This window comes from Nicotiana tabacum, chromosome 8 (genome assembly GCF_000715075.1).
Source record: "Nicotiana tabacum cultivar K326 chromosome 8, ASM71507v2, whole genome shotgun sequence".
Classification (NCBI taxonomy): Eukaryota; Viridiplantae; Streptophyta; class Magnoliopsida; order Solanales; family Solanaceae; genus Nicotiana; species Nicotiana tabacum.
The window spans coordinates 162,670,936-162,692,809 of record NC_134087.1 but is presented as its reverse complement, the minus strand read 5'-3'; the positions used below and the strand labels follow the sequence as shown (position 1 = coordinate 162,692,809).

At 39.2% G+C, this 21,874-nt stretch overlaps 1 protein-coding gene across 4 annotated transcripts; it reads right to left on the bottom strand.

Moving 5' to 3' along the window:
• Positions 1 to 369: 369 nt before the first annotated feature.
• On the bottom strand, positions 370 to 21,146 carry LOC107775324 (L-aspartate oxidase 2-a, chloroplastic). 4 transcript variants are annotated; one of them, XM_016595053.2, is made up of 10 exons: positions 20,664 to 20,807; positions 18,943 to 19,056; positions 17,860 to 18,052; positions 17,617 to 17,760; positions 16,876 to 17,230; positions 10,000 to 10,242; positions 9,749 to 9,805; positions 9,561 to 9,641; positions 1,985 to 2,046; positions 370 to 1,561 (listed from the first exon to the last, which is right to left on the bottom strand). In XM_016595053.2, exons 4-10 carry the CDS (start codon positions 17,745 to 17,747, stop codon positions 556 to 558), a joined length of 1,935 nt encoding a protein of 644 aa, XP_016450539.1. In that variant the 5' UTR covers positions 17,748 to 17,760; positions 17,860 to 18,052; positions 18,943 to 19,056; positions 20,664 to 20,807; the 3' UTR covers positions 370 to 555. The 4 variants fall into 4 exon arrangements, with proteins under 4 accessions (XP_016450539.1, XP_016450537.1, XP_016450540.1 ...); XM_016595051.2 differs by lacking the exon at positions 18,943 to 19,056 and having other exon boundaries at positions 20,664 to 21,039; XM_016595054.2 differs by lacking the exon at positions 17,860 to 18,052 and having other exon boundaries at positions 20,664 to 20,898.
• Positions 21,147 to 21,874: the final 728 nt, after the last annotated feature.

Here is a 21,874-nt window from a genome sequence, read left to right as displayed (position 1 = left end):
GTAAGTATGTATAAACACCTTACTATTATACATTTTATACAAGGTTAATACATTGTTTACAACAAATATACAATAATGTTTAAAGATGTATATACATTGTTGCAAAACAAATGTTGGCTATGCAGGTGAAAAGTGAAAAACTTAGTTACATAGGTGCAATACAGTGTGTTGGACTGTGTATATGTGCAAATCTCCCTTAATTTTATTTAAAAAGATTCAAAAAATTGATGTCTATATGGAGACAGAAAATTAAATGGTTTAACTTTTTACTTTAAAACCTGTTGTTCTTTTGGGACGTGTGAGTACTAGACAGGCTTGAAGTTAGCAGATAATAAAATATGCTATATAAGAATAAAATAGGGAAACACATTCAAAATTATATGGGTTGTATGTATAGATATATATTTTTTTCACCAAAGAATGACGTTGCCCTGCCCCAAAAGTAATGGCAGGAAGAATGACAATAACCCATAAGCATCTTCTTTACCTAAAAACTAATCATGCCCTGCGCTTGACAAGTTTTAGCAGGAAGGATTGGCAAATAGGTAAGAGCATCTAACATATCTGCTGCCTGTGTAATTGCCGTGAGCTCCACGAGCTATTTCGCTGTGAAGGAAAAATGATTGTTGGCAACCTCTTGCTTTCCACAACATGAGGAAAATCAATGGTGTAATGAAGCCCGCGACTCTCGTGTCGAGAAAGAGCACTGCTAACTACCAGGTTGGCACAACAGAAGAGATTCCTCATCTCACAAGCCTCTAGTCCAACCATTGTTGGTTCCCAGCCATGCTGAAATAGGTATGTTTCCCATTCCAACTCCAACTCATTGATTCTCTTCTCAGCTGCGGTTAGTCTTGAGGTAGACCTAACAATTCCAACATATTCCCACATGATTGACTGTAGTTCTTTCCTCACTTCCCTTGTCCGACGAATGACTTTGTTAAGTACTGTATCTCCTATTACCACTGGGGCTACAGGTCGCGGCCACCAACTTGAAGCACAGTGATCAATTCTAGACACATTCACGTGATCAATTGAAGGTTGTACAGCTCTTCGTGCAAACACTAGTGCTTCAAGCAACGAGTTGCTAGCAAGTCGGTTAGCACCATGTAAACCAGTACATGCAACTTCACCTGCCACATAAAGGCCTTGCACATTAGTCTCACCCTCAAGTCCAGCACGAACTCCACCACACATGTAGTGAGCAGCAGGAACCACCGGAATCGGCTGCTGTGTTATGTCTAACCCATGGCGGAGACACTCAGCAGCTATATTAGGAAAATGAGACAGAACCTTCTCTCTGGGCTTGTGACTGATATCAAGAAGAACATACTTTTCGCCACGCTTTTTGAGCTGGTCATCTATACTTCTTGCTACCACATCTCTCGGGGCAAGCTCTGCTCTTTTGTCATACATTGGCATAAATCTCTCCATATCTAAGTTGTAAAGGATGCCTCCATCACCTCTGACAGCTTCAGTTATCAAAAAAGCATTCTCTCTGGCACTTGGTCTGTTGGGAAGGCCTTCATCAGCCAAGGCAGTTGGATGGAATTGCACAAACCTGGCAACATGAAGAAGAGAATTGTAATTAATAATGCAACCGTTGGGGATAGTTCATCAACCTCGCAAACAAAGACTTGTCTACCATCCAAAAGACGATCAAAGGAGGACCATCAATTAGAGAGCGGACTGCTAGTCGAGAAATCTTTTCTATATCAATTAAATCCCCTCAATGAAGAAAATTTGATGCCCTTTATCCTGAAAAATTCAAGTCAGATCCAATGTCACCCCGCACAACATTTTGAACATACCTTGTATTTTTAGTCAAAAGTGCAAATTCAGAATGAATTGCAGAACAGGATGCAGAAATCAAGAAAGCAAAAAATGGATGAAATCTAGATTAGCAGATTTTACAGCACAACTCACTAAAGCAGACACAGTGATATTGGACAATAAGAATGCAATGCAACTGAGGATCACTTACTCCATGTTGGAAATTACAGCTTGAGCTCGATGAGCCATAGCCATTCCATCTCCAGTTGCAACCTACAGCCAGCATGCCCACATTCAACAAATTAAAACTTTTCTGTTCCTTAATAAAGGCACAAATGGTCAAATATAAAAAAAGAATCGGGCCCCACCACCAATTAGTAGCTCCAAAAACTTATAGAAATGACCGTAAGAGAAAAACAATTGATAACGAGCATAACAGCGCCACAGTAGATGCCTAACCCAGGTTATACAACTTTGAACAATGTGTCTTGCTTTTATTGTACAGAAAAATATTGGTGTATAGAATAAGAATTTATTACCTTCATCTCTTATGAGATAAGAATCCACACTTCCAAGGAAAGGATCATCTGTTAATACCCAGAATCTTTATTGTTTCTTTTTTTTTTTTTTTTTGGGGGGAGGGGTAGGAGGGAAGGTCCATATTTGTCCTTGTACTTTGTGAAAAGGTCTAGATTTACCCTTGGTTTAAAGTTTGGCTCACTGGTGCCCTTAAACTTTTGGACTATATCTACCCTTATACGCCTTAACCATTTTCTCCCTTTGATCTCTTTTTGTTCTCTAATTAATTATCCGTTGCCGTCGACATCTAGAACAATCCAGGTCACCACCTTCCGGTTCAAACCAAAATTAAAATAGAAAATCTCAAGGAAGCGCGAAGAATCAGAAATCTTGAGATAATTTTCCCCCATTTCCCGCAAAGATCTCCATCTATTCCCCTTCTCCATTGTAACACAGTAATGCTTCCATTCCCCAACATGTTGTTGCCCAAAACCCACTTCATCTAGTCAACCTTCACCATCCAATTCGCAAACAATTGCTGCCCAAAGTCTCACCCCAAACCATTCTCCACCGTCGCCCAAAGTACTCCCTCTATAACTAAACAACCACTTCCACCTTTATCTAATCCTCTAGGCAGCAACCACCCCAACCATAATTAACCATCCCTGAAAATTTCATAGAAGTTTGAGCACCACAGAACCTTCAAAAAAAATTTTAAAAAAAAAAATTGCCAGAAAAACTGCCCTGTCTGACCAATTCTTGTCCGACTTGTTACACCTCTGCATCTGAAACCGCCAAACAACCTCACCAACCCACCAACAGCTCCCCACAGAGACTCCCTCACCGCTTCACTACTTCAACACTTTCTCAGCTAGCACCTTCCCCCTCTCAATTCCATGGTCTCACCAAAATAGAACCTTCACCGGTCACCACCATTACAACTTTACAACCCCATCAACGAGCCGCCACCCCTCTATCGGCCGTAATAGAACCTTCACCGACTTGTTCCGAAAAAATGTTGTCCCTTCTTGTCCGAACTTGTAATTTCTTCAGTTTGTAACTCTTTTTCATCACAATCCAATTCTTCAAGATGTATTCAAAATTCATGATTTCTTTTTTGAATGATTGGACTTTGTAGATGTAGTTGGGGCGGCCTTCTTTTGTTTGGCAACTCTCATTGGAGGTCGCCTAACATTTAAAAAATCACTAACTTTGTCGTCCCAACTAAATTTCCTTGTATGAGTCCTCTTACCTTTGCCGCTATGCATTGGTGATAGATCCCCTTTTCTTGCTGCCTCTGCTCTACACTGATGTAACATTGCTTCTTCCTCTCCGTCTTCATACAAGTCTCTCCCCAGGTGCACAGGTTGTGGAACATTTTGGTCGATAACAATTGTCTTCAATGCAGATTGACCAAGTGTATTTGTCACCATTGCCTTGCTTTGATGTTGTTCTATTTTTTGCAATTTGTTCCTGCTCATACTCAACATTCCAGTGCTAGAAGCAAGTAGGATTTACAGGATTTAAGGGATTAGAACTCACCATTGCATCCAAGAGTCTTCTTTCCTCCTCTGAAATATCTGGGATGGTTGTACCAATTTGGTTCTGCCCAGAATTTGTTGTTGTGACTTCTCGATCACGTAGATGAGTAGCAGCAGTATGAGTAACAACAACAACAACAATATACCCGGGTATTACACTTGTTGTTGTATGTGAAAGTAGACAAAACAAAAGAAAGAAAAATCAAAAAGAGATGAAAATATGATGTAAGCGTCAGCATTCTTATGATGTAAGCGCTTACCTCAGCATTCTTATGATGTAAGCGCTTACATCAGCATTCTTATGATGTAAGCGCTTACATCAGCATTCTTATGATGTAAGCGCTTACCTCAGCAGGGCATTCAAATGCTTATAAATAGGGGTCTACATTTTCATTTGTAGATCATCCCAAAACTTCTTCTTTCTCTCTTCAATTAATAAAGAGCTATTCTTTGTGTGGCCGTGGAGTAGGCAAAAATTGCCGAACCACGTAAATCTTGTGTTGTCTTGTGCAATTTATTGTTTCTCTCCTAAATATCTTTTTCCTTCTATTATCTTGACACGCTTCCTCAACAATTGGTATCAGAGCACAGACAGTGTAATCCTGGTAGAAAAGTACAGTATTGGTGCAGGTACTATTCACAAGAATAGTGCGACACTATTGATCATCGTTACTATTCACAAGCACTATTCACATAAATTATTTTTGTGAAAAATGGCATCGGAAGAAGGGAAGGTTAAGATTGACAAGTTCAATGGCAAAGATTTTGGATTCTGGAAAATGCAAATAGAGGACTATTTGTACCAGAAAAATTACACTTACCTCTGACCGAGGTGAAACCGGAGACTATGTCCAAAGCGGATTGGGATCTATTAGATCGTCAAGCTCTTGGTGTGATTCGTTTGACGCTAACACGAAATGTGGCGTTTAACATCATTAACGAGAAGACCACTGCAGGCCTGATGAAGGCGTTATCAAATATGTATGAGAAGCCATCTGCTTCAAATAAAGTCTATTTGATGCGTCGATTGTTCAACTTAAAAATGACAGAAGGTGGATCAGTCACGGAACATATCAATGAGTTTAATACAATATTAACTCAGTTGAGTTCTGTTAATATAACAATTGATGACGAAATCAGGGCGTTGATTCTACTATCATCTCTACCGGAGAGTTGGTCTGCAACAGTAACTGCAGTTAGCAGTTCATCAGGAAGTACCAAACTCAAATTGAATGATATTAGAGACTTGGTTCTAAGCGAAGATATTCGCCGAAAAGAATCAAGTGATTCCCCAGGATCTGCTTTTAGTACCGAAAGCAGGGGAGAATCAACCAAAGAGGACAGATTTATGGTCGTGGCAGATCAAAGTCAAGGAGAAGAGGACAATCCAAAAATCGCAAGGACATTACTTGTTGGAATTGCGATAAAAAGGGTCACTACAGTAGTCAATGTAGAGAACCAAAGAAGAAGAAGGAAGAAAATTCAGCAAATGTAATTGCTGAACAAGTCTTTGATGCACTAATTTGTTGTGCAGACAGTCCAGTTGAATCTTGGATTCTGGACTCAGGTGCGTCCTTTCACTCTACATCATGCAAAGAATTATTGCATAATTATATTGCTGGAAAATTTGGGAAAGTTTATCTAGCAGACGGCGAACCTCTCGACATTGCCGGAAAAGGTGAAGTTTATATAAAGACTTCACAAGGCACGCTATGGAAATTGCAAAATGTACGACATGTTCCTGGCCTCAAGAAAAATCTGATATCTATGGGTCAGATTGACGATGAAGGATATACAACAACATTCGACAACGGATCGTGGAAGATAACCAAAGGGAATTTGGTTGTGGCACGAGGCTTCAAAAGGGGAACACTGTATGCAACTGCAATAGAAAGAGATACTATAGCAACAGTTGATCATGGTCGTGATACAACATTGTGGCACCGGAGGCTCGGGCATATGAGTGAGAAGGGAATGAAGCTTTTGGCATCCAAAAAGAAGTTGTCAAACCTAAAACATGTTGAATTAGGTTTGTGCGAAGATTGCATTTACGGGAAACAAAAGAGAGTTAGTTTCTCAAAGGTGGGAAGGACGCCAAAGAAAGAGAAGCTGGAACTAGTGCATACAGATGTGTGGGGACCAGCTCCTGTAACCTCTCTAGGAGGCTCACGCTATTATGTCACCTTCATTGATGATTCCACAAGAAAGGTATGAGTTTATTTTCTGAAAAATAAATCTGATGTATTTGTTACCTTTAAAAGATGGAAAGCTGAAGTTGAAAATCAGACAAGTCTAAAGTTAAAATGTCTGAAGTCTGACAATGGAGGAGAGTATGATAGCCAAGAGTTCAAAGCATTTTGCTCGGAGAATGGGATCAGAATGATCAAGACAGTTCCTGGAACACCGGAACAAAATGGTGTTGCTGAGAGGATGAACAGAACCCTGAATGAACGAGCCAGAAGTATGAGAATACATTCTGGATTGCCGAAGTATTTTTGGGCTGAGGCTGTTAACACGGCAGCTTACCTCATAAACAGGGGACCCTCTGTACCGCTGAATTTTGAAATTCCTGAGGAGGTATGGACAGGAAAGGAGGTAACTCTCTCACATCTGAAAATTTTTGGTTGTGTTGCTTATGTGCATGTAAACTCTAATGATAGAGATAAGCTTGATCCTAAAGCAAAGAAATGTTTCTTTATTGGCTATGGTGATGATAATTTTGGTTATCGGTTTTGGGATGATCCGAATAGAAAGATCCTAAGACACAGGAATGTCACATTTAATGAAAATGTGATGTACAAGGACAAGCTTGAAGTAGAACCAACCAACACCAACAAACAGACAATGTCTGAAACAGTTGAGTTAGAAGAAATCTCAGAAAATGAAGTAGCTAGAGGGATTACAACTGATTCTGAAATTGAAGATGAAGAACTAGAAGCCGAATTTGAAGAAGAACTAGAAGCCGAACCTGAAGTGGAACCAGAGACAGAATCAAATCCAGAACCAAATCTGGAATCAGGACCTGAATCAAATTCGGATTCTGTTACTCATGAACCTACATTGAGGAGATCTAAAAGAGTCACGAATGCTCCAAATAAATTAACTCTCTCTTCACTATTTACTTCTTACTGATGCTGGAGAACCAGAGCATTTTGTTGAAGCAATGCAGGTGATAGACTCTGATAAGTGGAAGCTAGCCATGAAAGAAGAGATGAATTCTCTTCAAAAGAATAAAACATGGATACTTACGGAGTTACCAAAAGGAAAGAAGGCATTGCAGAACAAGTGGGTGTACAGAGTCAAGGAAGAGCATGATGGTAAGAAGAGATACAAAGCACGATTAGTAGTAAAAGACTTTCAGCAGAAGGAATGAATTGACTACACCGAGATCTTCTCTCCTGTAGTCAAATTAACTACTATCAGGTTGGTGCTAAGTATCGTAGCTGCAGAAAATTTGCATTTGGAGCAGCTAGATGTTAAAACTGCTTTCTTGCATGGTGACCTTGAAGAAGACATCTACATGAAGCAACCTGAAGGTTTTCAAGTTTCTGGTAAAGAAAACCTTGTGTGTAAGTTGAAGAAGAGTTTGTATGGTTTGAAACAAGCTCCCCGACAATGGTACAAGAAATTTGATGGATTCATGCATAAAAATGGTTTCACACGATGTGAGATGGACCATTGCTGTTATATCAAAAATCTTGATGAATCCTATATCATTTTATTGTTGTACGTTGATGATATGCTAATTGCAGGATCTAGCATAAATGAGATCAACTTGGTTAAGCAACAACTGGCGGAGGAGTTTGAAATGAAAGACTTAGGACCAGCTAAGCAAATGCTTGGGATGAGGATTAGCAGAAACAGGTCGGAAGGAACCTTAAAGTTGTCTCAAGAAAAGTACATACAGAAGGTACTAAGCAGGTTCAGTCTTCATGATGCAAAGACCAGAAGCACTCCACTTGGAAGTCATCTAAATCTGTCAAAGGACCAATCACCTAAGACAGATGAAGAAAGGAAGTACATGTCCAAAGTTCTGTATGCTTCAGCAGTAGGAAGTTTGATGTATGATATGGTTTGCACTAGACCTGACATAGCCCATGCAGTTGGAGTTGTCAGTAGATACATGTCAGATCCAGGAAAGGAGCATTGGGAAGGTGTAAAATGGATATTGCGATATCTCAAAGGCACTTCAGGTATGGCACTTTGTTTTAAAAAGAGCAATATTATCTTACAAGGTTTTACTGATGCAAATTTAGGTGGCGATCTGGATAGTCGAAAAAGTACCACGGGCTACATGTTCACCTTTGGTGGTACTGCTGTTAGTTGGATGTCCAGACTTCAGAAAAGTGTTGCTCTATCTACCACTGAAGCAGAGTACATGGCAATCTCAGAAGCTGGAAAAGAGATGATTTGGCTCAAGAATTTTCTTAAAGAGCTAGGTAAAGAGCAGGACAATTGTGAGCTTCTTCAGCGATAGCCAGAGTGCAATTCATCTTGACAAGAATCCAGTGTTTCATGCAAGATCGAAGCATATCCAGTTGAGGTATCATCATATCCGAGAGTTGATAAATGAAGGAACTCTTTCCCTACAAAAGATACCAGGATTAAAGAACCCGTCAGACATGTTGACCAAAGTTGTCGGTGTTGACAAACTGAGGCTGTGCACTGCCTCAGTTAGCCTTCAAGACTGATAGAGTGAAGGCGCCACCAGAGAATAGCAAATCTTTCTTTATTTTCTTTCTTGATGTAACATAGGTTTGAGAGGGAGATTGATAGGACCAAACTTGTTGTTGTATGTGAAAGTAGACAAAACAAAAGAAAGAAAAATCGAAAAGAGATGAAAATATGATGTAAGCGCTTACATCGACATTCTTGTGATGTAAGCGCTTACCTCAGCATTCTTATGATGTAAGCGCTTACATCGGCATTCTTATGATGTAAGCGCTTACCTCGGCAGGGCATTCAAATGCTTATAAATAGGGGTCTACATTTTCATTTGTAGATCATCCCAAAACTTCTTCTTTCTCTCTTCAATTAATAAAGAGCTATTCTTTGTGTGGCCGTGGAGTAGGCAAAAATTGTCGAACCACCTAAATCTTGTCTTGTCTTGTGCAATTTATTGTTTCTCTCCTAAATATCTTTTTCCTTCTATTATCTTGACACGCTTCCTCAGACTCCACTTGTGGGATTACACCGGGTATATTGTTGTTGTTGTTAAGTCTCAAACCAAGGTCCATTAGCAAATAGGGGTAAATATAGTCCAAAAGTTTAGCGGCGAGGGCACCAGCGAGCCAAACTTCAAAGGGAGAATAAATCTTAGACCTTTTCACGAAGTACAGGGGTATATTTGGGTTTTTCCTCTTTTTGTGGCTTAGGGCAGCCAGCCCTTATTTCTAATTGCACATTAGCTTAACATGCAAGTGCTGTAGGGTTTAAATAATTAAAATCAGGCCATGTTTCATACTCTAGGGAATGTTGTTTGCACCAATGTCAATTGTTAAGGTCCTTATGAGTTACGAAAGATACTTTGTGACGAAGCTTATCGCCAACAATAAGATGCAAATGTATGCTAGTCATGAAATTAACTATTACAGTATTAGCCACCATTCCCTTCCCACCTTCTCCCCCCATATCACTGTTTAGGACTCTGATTATCTTATTGATTATAAGGAGTGACATCCCTCATAAATGAAAATATTATGGAGGAAAAGATATTGAAACTCATACCGGTGGATTAGTAGTACTTGGATAGATATGCCCAGCTCCACCTGATGCCAGCAAAGTCACTTTTGAAATGAATCTTATAACCTACAAACTCACAGTAAGAGCGCAGAAGCCTAAGAAATCAATTTATGTCATTGTGAGGAAATGTTCAATACATGGAGGTCAACATGAGTGAAAGCAACTGTACTTACTTCCTGCGTTTCCGTGTTTATAGCATCAACGCCATGACATATTATGTCAGAACCATCCTGCATTTGGCATACAAATTAACATTAGCAAATGTTTACATGGAAAAACAGTTCAACTGCACAAACAACATAAGCAAAAGAATAATGCCAAGACTAATTAGATTATAGCAACAACCCTTCATTTTGGACCAAATTGATGCTAGAGCAGAAGTATTTTCTCAATAATAAACAAGAAGAGCAAAGAAAAGAATTACCTGAGTGGTCAAAAAATCTATAGCAAAATGGTGTTGAAACACATGTATATTAGGATGCTTAAAAACTGCCTCTAATAGGGCCCTTTCTATCTCTCTGCCAGTCATATCAGCAGCATGGACAATTCGACGATGGGAGTGGCCCCCTTCCCTGGCTAGATGCAGATTCCCGTCCTCCCCATGATCGAATGAAGCACCCATAGCAATCAGTTCTCTAATTCTCTCAGGTCCTTCGGTACACACAACCTGGAGAAAGGAGATATACTTATAAAAACGAAGATTTTAAAAGAGTAGACTAAACACAATTTTGGAGTAATAAATCAGCCATCTCATAAATTTCATTTAGAACATAGATTGCATAAAAAGCAGAATTACATGGACCAGGATTTTATCAACTGATAAGAAGATATTAGTTGTGATATCCCATCTACCAAGCACAACACAAAACTTCCTTGAAACCAGTATATATTTACAGAGACAAATGAAAATAGTATACAGCAAACTAAGCGGTTGATAAGGATAGACACTCCAAGGCAATCCAGGATCCCTAGTGAAAATGTTGGTTTATGTTTAGTTAACAATGGCATGCTGAAAATGTTGGTTTATGTTTAGTCAACAATGGCATGCCAATTGGAAGAGTTGGTGGAAAGAGTTGGTGTGGATGCTAGGAGGAAGCTTCCTCCTTTGATGTCACCCATGACATCAAGAGGAGGTCTTTACCTCTATAAATAGATGCACTCCTTCACTTGTAGAAATCATCCCAAAATAATACAATACATTGTAGTGAGTAGAGAGTTAAGAGAGAAATTCTCTTAAGTGTAATTGGGAAATCTCCCCTTCCTTTGTTAATATTAAAAGGGCAATTGTTCTCTGGTGGACGTAGGATTATTTTGATCCGAACCACGTTAAATCTTGTGTTCTTTCTTTTACGTTTCCGCTAACACCTAGCTTAAGTTGTATCATATAAGATTCTCTCTTATCCCCACAAGAGTTATATACAGAGAACTCTATCCCTTCTCCCTCATTGTATGTTGATAATGGGCCTACTAGATGCGAAGTCCATTGGGCCTTACTACTCTCGGCAGAAGAAGGCACTTCACAACTCCGCAAGAGTTGTTAGCATTAACAAAAGTAAATGGACTCCGGAGCTAAAGCTCGAGAGAGAAGGGATAGAGTTTTCTGTACATAGGACTCTTGAGGGGATAGGAGAGAAACTTATATGATACAACTTAAGCTAGGAATCCTGGATAACCTTGGAGTGTCTATCCTTATCAGCAGTTACCCTCAGAAAATTGGTGCTGATTTAGGGAAGTCAGAAGTGTGTTCTCATTAAGAAAAAAAAACATGGTACTGTGGCACAAACTAAATGAAATCCCAAAATAAAACCAAAAGACAACACATGTGAATTTCCTGTCTTATCCTTATCTCTTCCTTCCTGCATGTCACCTTCACTCTCTTTTCATAATGTTTGTTAGAATAGTTATGTAATCCTAATCTCATATGTATTAGGAGTAGGACATATTATGTATATATAGGGCTCATTGTATCATGTTTAATATCAATCATATTTTCTCCCGTGCCTTCTCACATGGTATCAGAGCTTTAGTGAGAAACCTATCGTTGTGCATCATTCCAGCGACTTCCGGGAAGAAAGACCTCGTCGCCGTGCAATTTTACGGCGACTTAGAAGGCTGCTCGTAATCACATCAATTTTTGTTGGTGTGTGCAAAAAACCAATAACACCACAAGACTCCTCAGGCTCCGGCGACCAAACCCTAGTAAACCCCACCGGAAAACTCACGTACACGCGCCCTCACGCGCCAAAAACTTTCTGGCGAGATCTGACCCAAGCGCCCCACGCACTGGCGCGTGAGCACTGTTCCAACCATTTTTTTGAAAAACTTCCAGTTGGACAGTCGGATCGCCTAGTAATTCCGAGTCTCCATACCTTTTTCGTTTGATTCCGACCACTTTGAGTTTTTCCGGCGACTACACCGACTTTTTCCGGCAGCTACAGTAATTTTCCGGCAAAAACAGTGTTTCCTTCACCTGTTTCAGCAAGTTGTCAGTTGATTCTTTCTGTTATTTGGTGATAATCCAACGATGTCTTTGGGAGTCGATGCTTTCGGGTCTAAAAACCCGGGTTCTGGCAATTCCGGTGTTACGATTACCTCAGAACCTTTAATGGGAGGTTCAAACTACTTAGCTTGGGCTTCGTCTTTCGAGTTGTGGTGTAAAGGTCAACGAGTTCAAGATCATTTAACAAAAAAGGCTAGCGAAGGTGATGAAAAGGCCAAAACACTTTGGGAGAAGGTCAATGCTCAGTTATGTAGTATCTTGTGGCGATCTATTGATTCCAAATTGATGCTCTTGTTCCGTCCATTCCATACATGTTATTTAGTTTGGGAAAAGGCTCGTAATTTATACACTAATGACATATCTCGTCTCTATGATGTAATATTGCGAATGACAAGCTTGAAGAAACAGGAATTGGATATATCTACTTACTTGGAACAAGTACAGGCAGTCATGGAAGAATTTGAGACGTTGATGCCAGTTTCTGCTAGTATTGAAAAGCAACAAGAGCAACGACAGAGGATATTGTAGTTCTTACACTCGCTGGACTCCCTAATGACCTTGATTCAGTACGTGACCAGATTTTGGCTAGACCGACTGTCCCCACAGTTGATGAATTATTCTCTCGATTACTTCGCCTTGCTGCAGCACCAAGTCACCCAGTGAGCTCATCACAGACACTTGACTCATCTGTCCTCGTATCCCAGTCAGTGGACAATCGGGCATCTCAAACTATGGAGAATAGACGAGGAGGAGGTCGTTTTGGAAATCTAGACTCAAGTGCTCTTATTGTCATAAACTTGGACACACTAGTAACGTGTGCTATTCTTTACATGGTCGCCCACCCAAAAATGCTTATGTTGCTCAGACCGAGACTACAGGTAACCAGGGATTTTCTTTATCTGAAGGGGAGTATAATGAGTTCCTTCAATATCGAGCAAATAAGCAAACATCTCCACAAGTAGCCTCTATTGCTCAGACTGATACTTCTGTTGCTGGTAATTCTTTTGCTTGTGTTTCCCAGTCTAGTACTCTTGGACAATGGATTGTGGACTCAGCCGCTTCTGATCATATTTTTGGTAATAAATCACTTTTGTCAAATATTGCGTATTCACAGTCTCTTCCCACTGTTACTTTAGCCAATGGGTCTCAAACTAAAGTAAAAGGTGTTGGACAAGCGAATCCCCTACCCTCTGTCACTCTAGATTCCGTTCTTTATGTCCCTGGCTGTCCTTTTAATCTTACATCTGTTAGTCATTTGACTCGTGCCCTCCATTGGGGTATATATTTTATTGATGATTCTTTTATTATGCAGGACCGCAGTACGGGACAGACGATTGGAACAAGACTTGAATCAGAAGGCCTTTACTACCTTAACTCACTCAATTCCTCCAAGGCATGTCTAGTTACAGATCCTCCAGACCTAATTCGCAGACATTTAGGACATCCAAGTTTATCCAAGCTTCAGAAGATGGTGCCTAGTTTGTCTAGTTTATCTACATTAGAATGAGAGTCATGTCAGCTCGAGAAACATACCTGAGCCTCCTTTCCCCGTAGTATTGAGAGTCATGCAGAGTCTATTTTTTCTTTAGTTCATTCTGATATATGGGGTCCTAGTAGAGTCAATTCAACCTTGGGATTTCGTTATTTTGTTAGTTTTATTGATGATCATTCAAGATGTACTTGGATTTTCTTAATGAAAGATCGTTCTGAGTTGTTTTCTATATTCCAGAATTTTTGTGCTGAAATTAAAAATCAATTTCGTGTTTTTATTCGCACTTTTCGCAGTGATAATGCCTTAGAGTATTTATCCTCTCAATTTTACCAGTTTATGACTTCTCAAGAAATTATTCATCAGACCTCTTGTCCTTATACCCCTCAGCAAAATAGGGTTGCAGATAGAAAGAATAGGCACATCATTGAGACTGCTCACACACTTCTCATTGAATCTCATGTTCCGTTGCGTTTTTGGGGCGATGCAGTTCTCACAGCTTGTTATTTGGTTAATTGGATGCCTTCATCTCCCATCCAGAATCAGATTTTGTATGCAGTATTGTTTCCCCCGTCACCCTTATACTCTGTTCCCCTCGTGTTTTTGGGAGCACTTGTTTCGTTCATAACTTAGCCCCTGGGAAAGATAAGTTAGCTCCTCGTGCTCTCAAGTGTGTCTTCCTTGGTTATTCTCGTGTTCAGAAGGGATATCGTTGTTATTCACTTGATCTTCGTAGGTACTTTATGTCCTCCGACGTCACATTTTTTGAGTCTAAACCTTTCTTTACCTCTTCTGACCACCTTGATATATCTGAGGTCTTACCTATACCGACCTTTAAGGATTCTACTATATCTCCTTCTTCACCTTCCGCCACAGAAGTCTTACCCATTCCAACCGTTGGGGAGTCTAGTGTGGCTCCTCTTACACTCCCTGCCACAGGAACACCACTCTTGACATACCATCGTCATCTGCACCCAGCATCAGGCCCAGCTGATTCACGTCCTGCACCTGACCCTGGTCCTACTGCGGACTTGTCTCTTCCTAGTACATCGATTGCACTTCGGAAAGGTATACGGACCACCCTTAATCCTAATCCCCATTATGTCGGTTTAAGTTATCATCGTTTGTCTTCACCCTATTATGCTTTTCTATCTTCTTTGTCCTCTGTTTCCATCCCTAAGTCTACAGGTGAAGCATTGTCTCATCCAGGATGGCGACAGGATTGACGAGATGTCTGATTTACATACGAGTGGTACTTGGGAGCTTGTCCCTCTTCCTTCAGGTAAATCTAGTGTTGGTTGTCGTTAGGTGTATGCAGTCAAGGTTGGTCCGGATAATAAGGTTGATCGTCTTAAGGCTCGTCTTGTTGCCAAGGGATATACTCAGATATTTGGGCTTGATTACAGTGATACCTTCTCTCCCGTGGCTAAGATAGCATCAGTCCGCCTTTTTCTATCCATGGTTGTTGTTCGCCATTGGCCACTCTATCAGCTGGACATTAAGAATGTTTTTTTACACGGTGACCTTGAGGATGAAGTTTATATGGAGCAACCACCTAGGTTTGTTGCTCAGGGGGAGTCTCGTGGCCTAGTATGTCACTTGCGCCGATTACTTTATGGTCTAAAGCAATCTCCTCGAGCCTGATTTGGTAAGTTCAGCATAGTTATCCAGGAATTTGGCATGACTCGGAGTGAAGCTGATCACTCTGTATTCTATCGGCATTTTGCTTCGAGTCTCTATATTTATCCGGTGGTCTATGTTGACAATATTGTTATTACCGGCAATGACCAGGATGGTATTACTAAATTGAAGCAACATCTCTTTCAACGCTTTCAGACTAAGGAACTGGGCAAACTAAAGTATTTTCTAGGTATTGAGATCGCTCAGTCTAGCTCAGATATTGTGATCTCACAACGGAAGTATGCCTTAGATATTCTTGAGGAGACAGGAATGACAGGTTGTAGACCTGTTGACACTCCGATGGATCCGAATTCTAAACTTCTGCCAGGACAGGGGGAGCCTCTTAGCAATCCTACAATATATAGGCGGTTGGTTGGTAAATTAAATTACCTTACAGTGACAAGACCTGACATTTCCTTTCCTGTGAGTGTTGTGAGTCAGTTTATGGATTCTCCGTGTGATAGTCATTGGGATGCAGTTGTTCGTATTCTTCGGTATATAAAATCAGCTCCAGGCAAAGGTTTATTGTTTGAGGATCGAGGCCATGAGCAGATCGTTGGATACTCAGATGCTGATTGGGCAGGATCACCTTCTGATAGACGTTCTATTTCTGGATATTGTGTCTTAGTAGGAGGAAATTTGGTATCTTGGAAGAGCAAGAAACAGAATGTGGTTGCTCGGTCTAGTGCAAAAGCAGAATATCGAGCAATGGCTATGGTGACATGTGAGCTAATTTGGATCAAACAGTTGCTCAAGGAGTTGAAATTTGGTGAGATTAGTCAGATGGGACTTGTGTGTGATAATCAAGCTGCTCTTCATATTGCATCAAATCCAGTGTTTCATGAGAGAACTAAACACATTGAGATTGACTGTCATTTTGTCAGAGAAAAGATACTCTCGGGAGATATTGCTACAAAGTTTGTGAAGTCGAATGATCAGCTTGCAGATATTTTCACCAAGTCTCTCACTGGTCCTCGTATTAACTACATATGTAACAAGCTCGGTACATATGATTTATATGCACCAGCTTGAGGGGGAGTGTTAGAATAGTTATGTAACCCTAATCCCATATGTATTAGGAGTAGGACATGTTATGTATATACAGGGCTCATTGTATCATGTTTAACATATGAGAATAATATCAATCATATTTTCTCCCGTGCCTTCTCACGATGTTCAAAGACAAATTCAACAATCTGAACCATGAAGAATAGGAGCACTACATAAACCAGAGGAAGTCGTCCATATTACCAACCATTGGTTTCTCAACTCTCCAACTCTTTCTTCGGTTCCAACTTGTAAGCACTTACATCAGAAGGAAGGAATAGGCATAGAGCCTTTCTTTAGTATTATTGCTTGGCTCTTCAGCTTCTAATTGAAAACAAGCCTAACTGCCCGATTGCTCTTACCCTTTTCCATTTTTTGGCAGTTCTAGATCCTGTGGCAAAAGCCGTCTAAACAGAAAGTTCCTTTCGTTTCAACCTGAAAGATGGAGAACTTTCCTATTCATCCAACCAAGCAGTCCTGGAAAAATTTGGAAAAGCAAAGGAAACAGCTTCCAAAGAGAAAAAACTGAAAAAGGGCAAACTGCTTCACGGAACTGAAGAGACAATAATATTCTGTGAACTTACTCTAACAGTCTCCTCATCACAGAGGTAAGCACCTGCCACAATTGTGTCTTGCATGTGGCTCTCCACTGAATCCATAGGGCAGAACACAGCACTTACACCACCTTGAGCATAGTTAGTGTTACTCTCATGAGGCTCAGCCTTGGTTATCACAGCTACAGTTCCATGCTTTGCAACTTCTAGAGCATATCTAAGGCCAGCAATTCCACTACCAATCACAGCAAAATCAAAATACCTAGTTGAGCCATCTCTCTGGCAAGAATTGATTGTTCCGGTGTGAGACTTCCAGTTTGTTTTCACTTGACATTGTGAGTAGTTACTTCTATGAACTCGCAAGAATTTGGAAACCCAATAAGACCTGGAAAATTTAAGTAGCATATCACCACCAGAAAATGAAAATGATAACCTTTCTTTTTTTCCTAAAGAATCAGGAAATGACTCAAAAAAAAAACTTTTAGGATTCTGGTATCTCATGAAAAAAGATATTACTGGTTTATGCCTAAACACGTATACAAAGATTCTTTCCAGTAAGTTCTCATGGGAGGAATAAACAGTCCAACAGCCAACACGTGAATGCCTATGTCCGTACAAATTGGAATGTAATAACATCTTGAAAGCTCCAAAATAAAACATTTTGACAATTATTCCCCCAAAAGAGAGGAGAAGGGGCAATAGAATGAAGATAATAAAGCAGGGAAAGATAGAGAGGAGAGATAGGCGAAGAAACATCATCCTAATACGGACCAAGGGATCTGGTTTTGCATGCCATTCAGGATCGCATTGGAATGACAGTGAGCTTTTCCATAGCTACTCCTCCAGTAGACAGGCTTCCTCAAATGTAACTGTCCGCTTCCTGAAGCGATACCAGTTGCCATATGATCTTCCTGACTGACAATCCAAGTCAAAGGAATTGATATCAGATTGGCACACCCAATTCTGAGGTTAGAATGTTAGTGAAACTAAACATTTAAAAATCATCTTGATTACCTCTAAAAACACCCAAACAGGGCAAGGAATTGAGCTTAATAACAAAATATTGGCTCTTGACATTTAGATAACTTGAACCAAACACTTTAGAAGGGAAAGACCCTTCTAACCAAACTCTTGTAACATCTCCCAGAAAACTATTCTTCGGTAATACGTTTTGCGCAGCTGGGACTCGAAAGCAAAATTAAAGACTCTGGATATTTAGGGGAAACCTTGTTATAAATTGCATTAAAGCATGAATGAATACAGTAGAAGCTACAAAAAGAAAAGATTTTGTTTCAGGACGATCTTAGGAACAACTTCCTATAAGCTAATTTGAAAGCCCAACCAAAACTGTGCTTGGTCTTGAAGTCAGAACTCTTTACAACTCTTCTATCATTCATTTGGAGCAGTAGATTTATTAAAGAAAAAGGAACTTTTAGACAAATTCTGATATTGAAGGGGCAGAAAAGCATGTGGAGACATTTAAACAGAAGGAGAAGTGCTTGAAAGGACCATGAGAAAACATATCATCTAACGTATGGTGAATTCAATGAAAATATTTAGAGATTCCACAGTTGATGGGCTTAAACCGGAATTCCACAAATTGAACTCCTACGACAAGATGGCTAGTCCATGTTAATGCTGCAGCAGCACATGCGTGGAACAAACTGTTTATTACACAACTTCGATACCAGATACTGAAAACCAAAAGGAAACGAAACATAAAAAGAAGAAACATATACTTTTTTCTCATTCAAGTGAACCACAAATGAATGTGCATCATGTCTCTAACCTGTGATATCTCATATTGCAAGAGAAAAAGTAGAGAAAAGAAAGGTATGAACTTATCAACTAATTTTCTATAATCCACTTGTACAAAATGAATTTACAAATGGAAGTTGCCACAAGACTTCATCACTTATTACTGAAACAGAAAGAGAAATCATTGCTTTCCCTTCCTGATGTCACATGACATAGGTATTGAGTCAAGGCCATTTTCAATGAATGCCAATGTATCTACAAAATGCATTTCCTTTAAAATCAAGAGACTGAAACACGTTAAGGAGAAGTCCTTTTCAGTTTTTCTAACTATTTCCTTACTGTTGCTTTGATGAAGACCCTCAATAGACACCTGAACAGCTAGTACTATCATTCTGAAGGCTCCAAAAACCAGAAACACATACAGGGCCAAAAGTCAGCTTTCCGGACACGTTTCTATTAGGAGAAAGGAAATTGTAAGTAACAAGTGACGACTAAAAAGAGTTGTTTTAGCGAAAATCAGAACTTACAAGACTGAACAAGTATTGCAAGGAAACAATAAGACCCAATGAAGATCATTTGCTCTAAGACTCAGGACTTGCCAACATAGCTAAATTTTCATTTTCCCTCATTAAACCGTTCTTTGGCAATGGTGTTCAAGGAAATGAACAGCTCTTACGCGCTAAAGCTGTTTAAATAGAAATTAAATAAGTTGTAAAGGAGAAGTGCAATGATATATACATGGACTCGTGTTTTGTAGAACATGTATGACAGGTAAATAGATCTCTGAAAATACATAAACAACTTGCAAAATTTATCACAATCCCTCCTACTTATGGGTGTATTTGGTATGAAAGAAAACATTTTCTTGATAATCTTTTCCAATTTTACCATGTTTGGTTGGCCTAAATTGTTGGGGAAACATTTTCCTAAAGAAAACATTTTCCTTTAATTTTGATGAAACTAACTTACCTAAGAACCCAAGGAAAGTCAATTTCCAATATCCAGAACATATCAAACTTTTTGGCGCTAGACAATCGGCTCTTGCCTCCCTCCCACTTCCCTCTGCCATTTTCTCTTTTTCTCTATACTCTCTCCAAAGTGACCAAATGCTATTGCATGTTGACACAACAGTACCTATATGTTCTTACCTGTCAGGCATTTCTTTTAATAGGAGTATGGAATTTGAATCTAGCCAAAGCATTTAAAATTTCATGTACCATTCTCTCTTTTCCTTTTCCTTTCTTTATGTAAATCTGTGATACTTTTAAATTACTGTCATTATTCATTTTCTTGAATTATTTACAAAAGATTGACATTTTCATATATTTAGAAACTTTCTAATTTTAATATATTATTTTTCTTTTTCTTAATGACTTGTTCTTACAAGAATGACATGTCATGTTGAATACTTTTTTCTGCAGTTAATCTTTCAAGAACTTTAAGGGGCCTAAATGAAATCAAAAAGTAAATTATTTTGTAACAACATTAGGAAACAATTTCCACTCACCAAACAAACATTTGTAAATATTCTCCGGAAATATTTTGCCCTCACCAGCCAAATACTGGAGAATAAGTGAAAACATTTTCAGTTATACCGAACACACTCTATATTTCTTCTCTCAATTCCTGCAGTGATTTAAATTCACGTCTATTTGTTAATCGTATGCCCCAGAAGGCACTTACATTCACATCTATTTGCTTATAGATTTCACCTTCTAAAGACTGGAAACTTTGTTACTCTCATTTGGGCTAGGATTGTGTCAGCCTGTGTTGCTTTACCAGGGAAAGAAAACAGTAGAAAAAGGGAACAGAGAGCAGAATTGAGCTAGCATAGCATGTTCGCAACAACAGGATCTACCGGCTATCAGTTTATCATACAACTGCATGTTCGTATATTTATAAAGCTTCTCAAGATTCTAGCATCCCCAACCTAACAGAACCCTAGACTAAATTACAACCACATCCCCCACCCAAAAAATTACAACTATAGTTATTATTCCAAAACAAAACAAAAAAAAATAGATCGACAAAACAAAAAAAGTTTTGAACAATACAGTTACCTTAACGGGGCAAAAATGGCGCTCCGAAGTAGAATTGAACTCGAATTCGAAGTTACAAATTAACTGATTGTTGGCCAAGGAAGCAGAATTCGAGCTAATTAGAGAACTGAAGAGAGAGAGCCGGAATATATAACGAAAAGCTGCAGTCGTCACCTTGGAATCCACCCTGTATAAAAAAACCTCCTTTTCAAATTATGGCCTTTTAGCTAATCAATGCGTTAACTTAATCGCATGCAGTTTCCGTGGTGTAAAATCTGTGACGTTAAAGAAAAAGGAAGTTGCGGAGGACCCCAGTCGCTTTTCCTCCACAACCAATTTGGACAATTCAGTTTGAGCCTTCGCTTTTAGGAAATGGAATCCAATTTGTTCTTTCACAAAAAGAATACACGAATCCAGTCTTTTTTTATATTTTCTTGGTCGAAATAAACAAGTCTTTCTTTTTGACTCTCCTGTCGGCATCGGGAAACCCGCACCTTTTAGGTTGTTTCCTCCTTTATTGTTATCTTACTTATATTAGTACAGTTTAATAATAGATCCACATTAACGCACCGAATCCTGTAGTTGAGCGCGAACAAGGAAGAAAATTGTTTGGAGAAATTCAATTAGATTTACGTTCGTTCAAAAATAGCTACAATTTTAAAATTAATTAAAATTTAACTATTTTTCATATAAAGATAAATCTGATCGAAAATATTGTTCAAAATCCGAAAAATACTTCAGCATAATATACTGGAATTCCAGTATATTATATTGGAACTTCAGTATAATATATTGGAGTTCCAGTATACTTATGTTGAAGTTCCAGTATAATATACTCGTCCAGTATAATATGCTGGAAGTTCATACACTGATACACATGTGCGCCAATCTCTCGTATATTATGCTGGAACTTTCTGCGTGTTGGAGTTGCAGCATAATATGCTGGAAGTTCATACACAGGTGTACCGATCTCCAGTATATTATACTGGAACTTTCCGTGTTGCAGCTAAACATTGGATATTTTTCAATGACTTATGCTGGCTATTTTTGAATGACCAATACAAAAACTGGCTAGCATGTGCTATTTTTACGAATTGTTTAACTACTCAGATCCAATATGATACCACTTTTTGGGTCTAGGAATAGTTTATTTGGTGAACCTTCTTACATTTCACAAGTTGTGTATGTCATAAGTTGAGAAGCGGAGGGTCTCGTCGCTGACATTTCAAAGT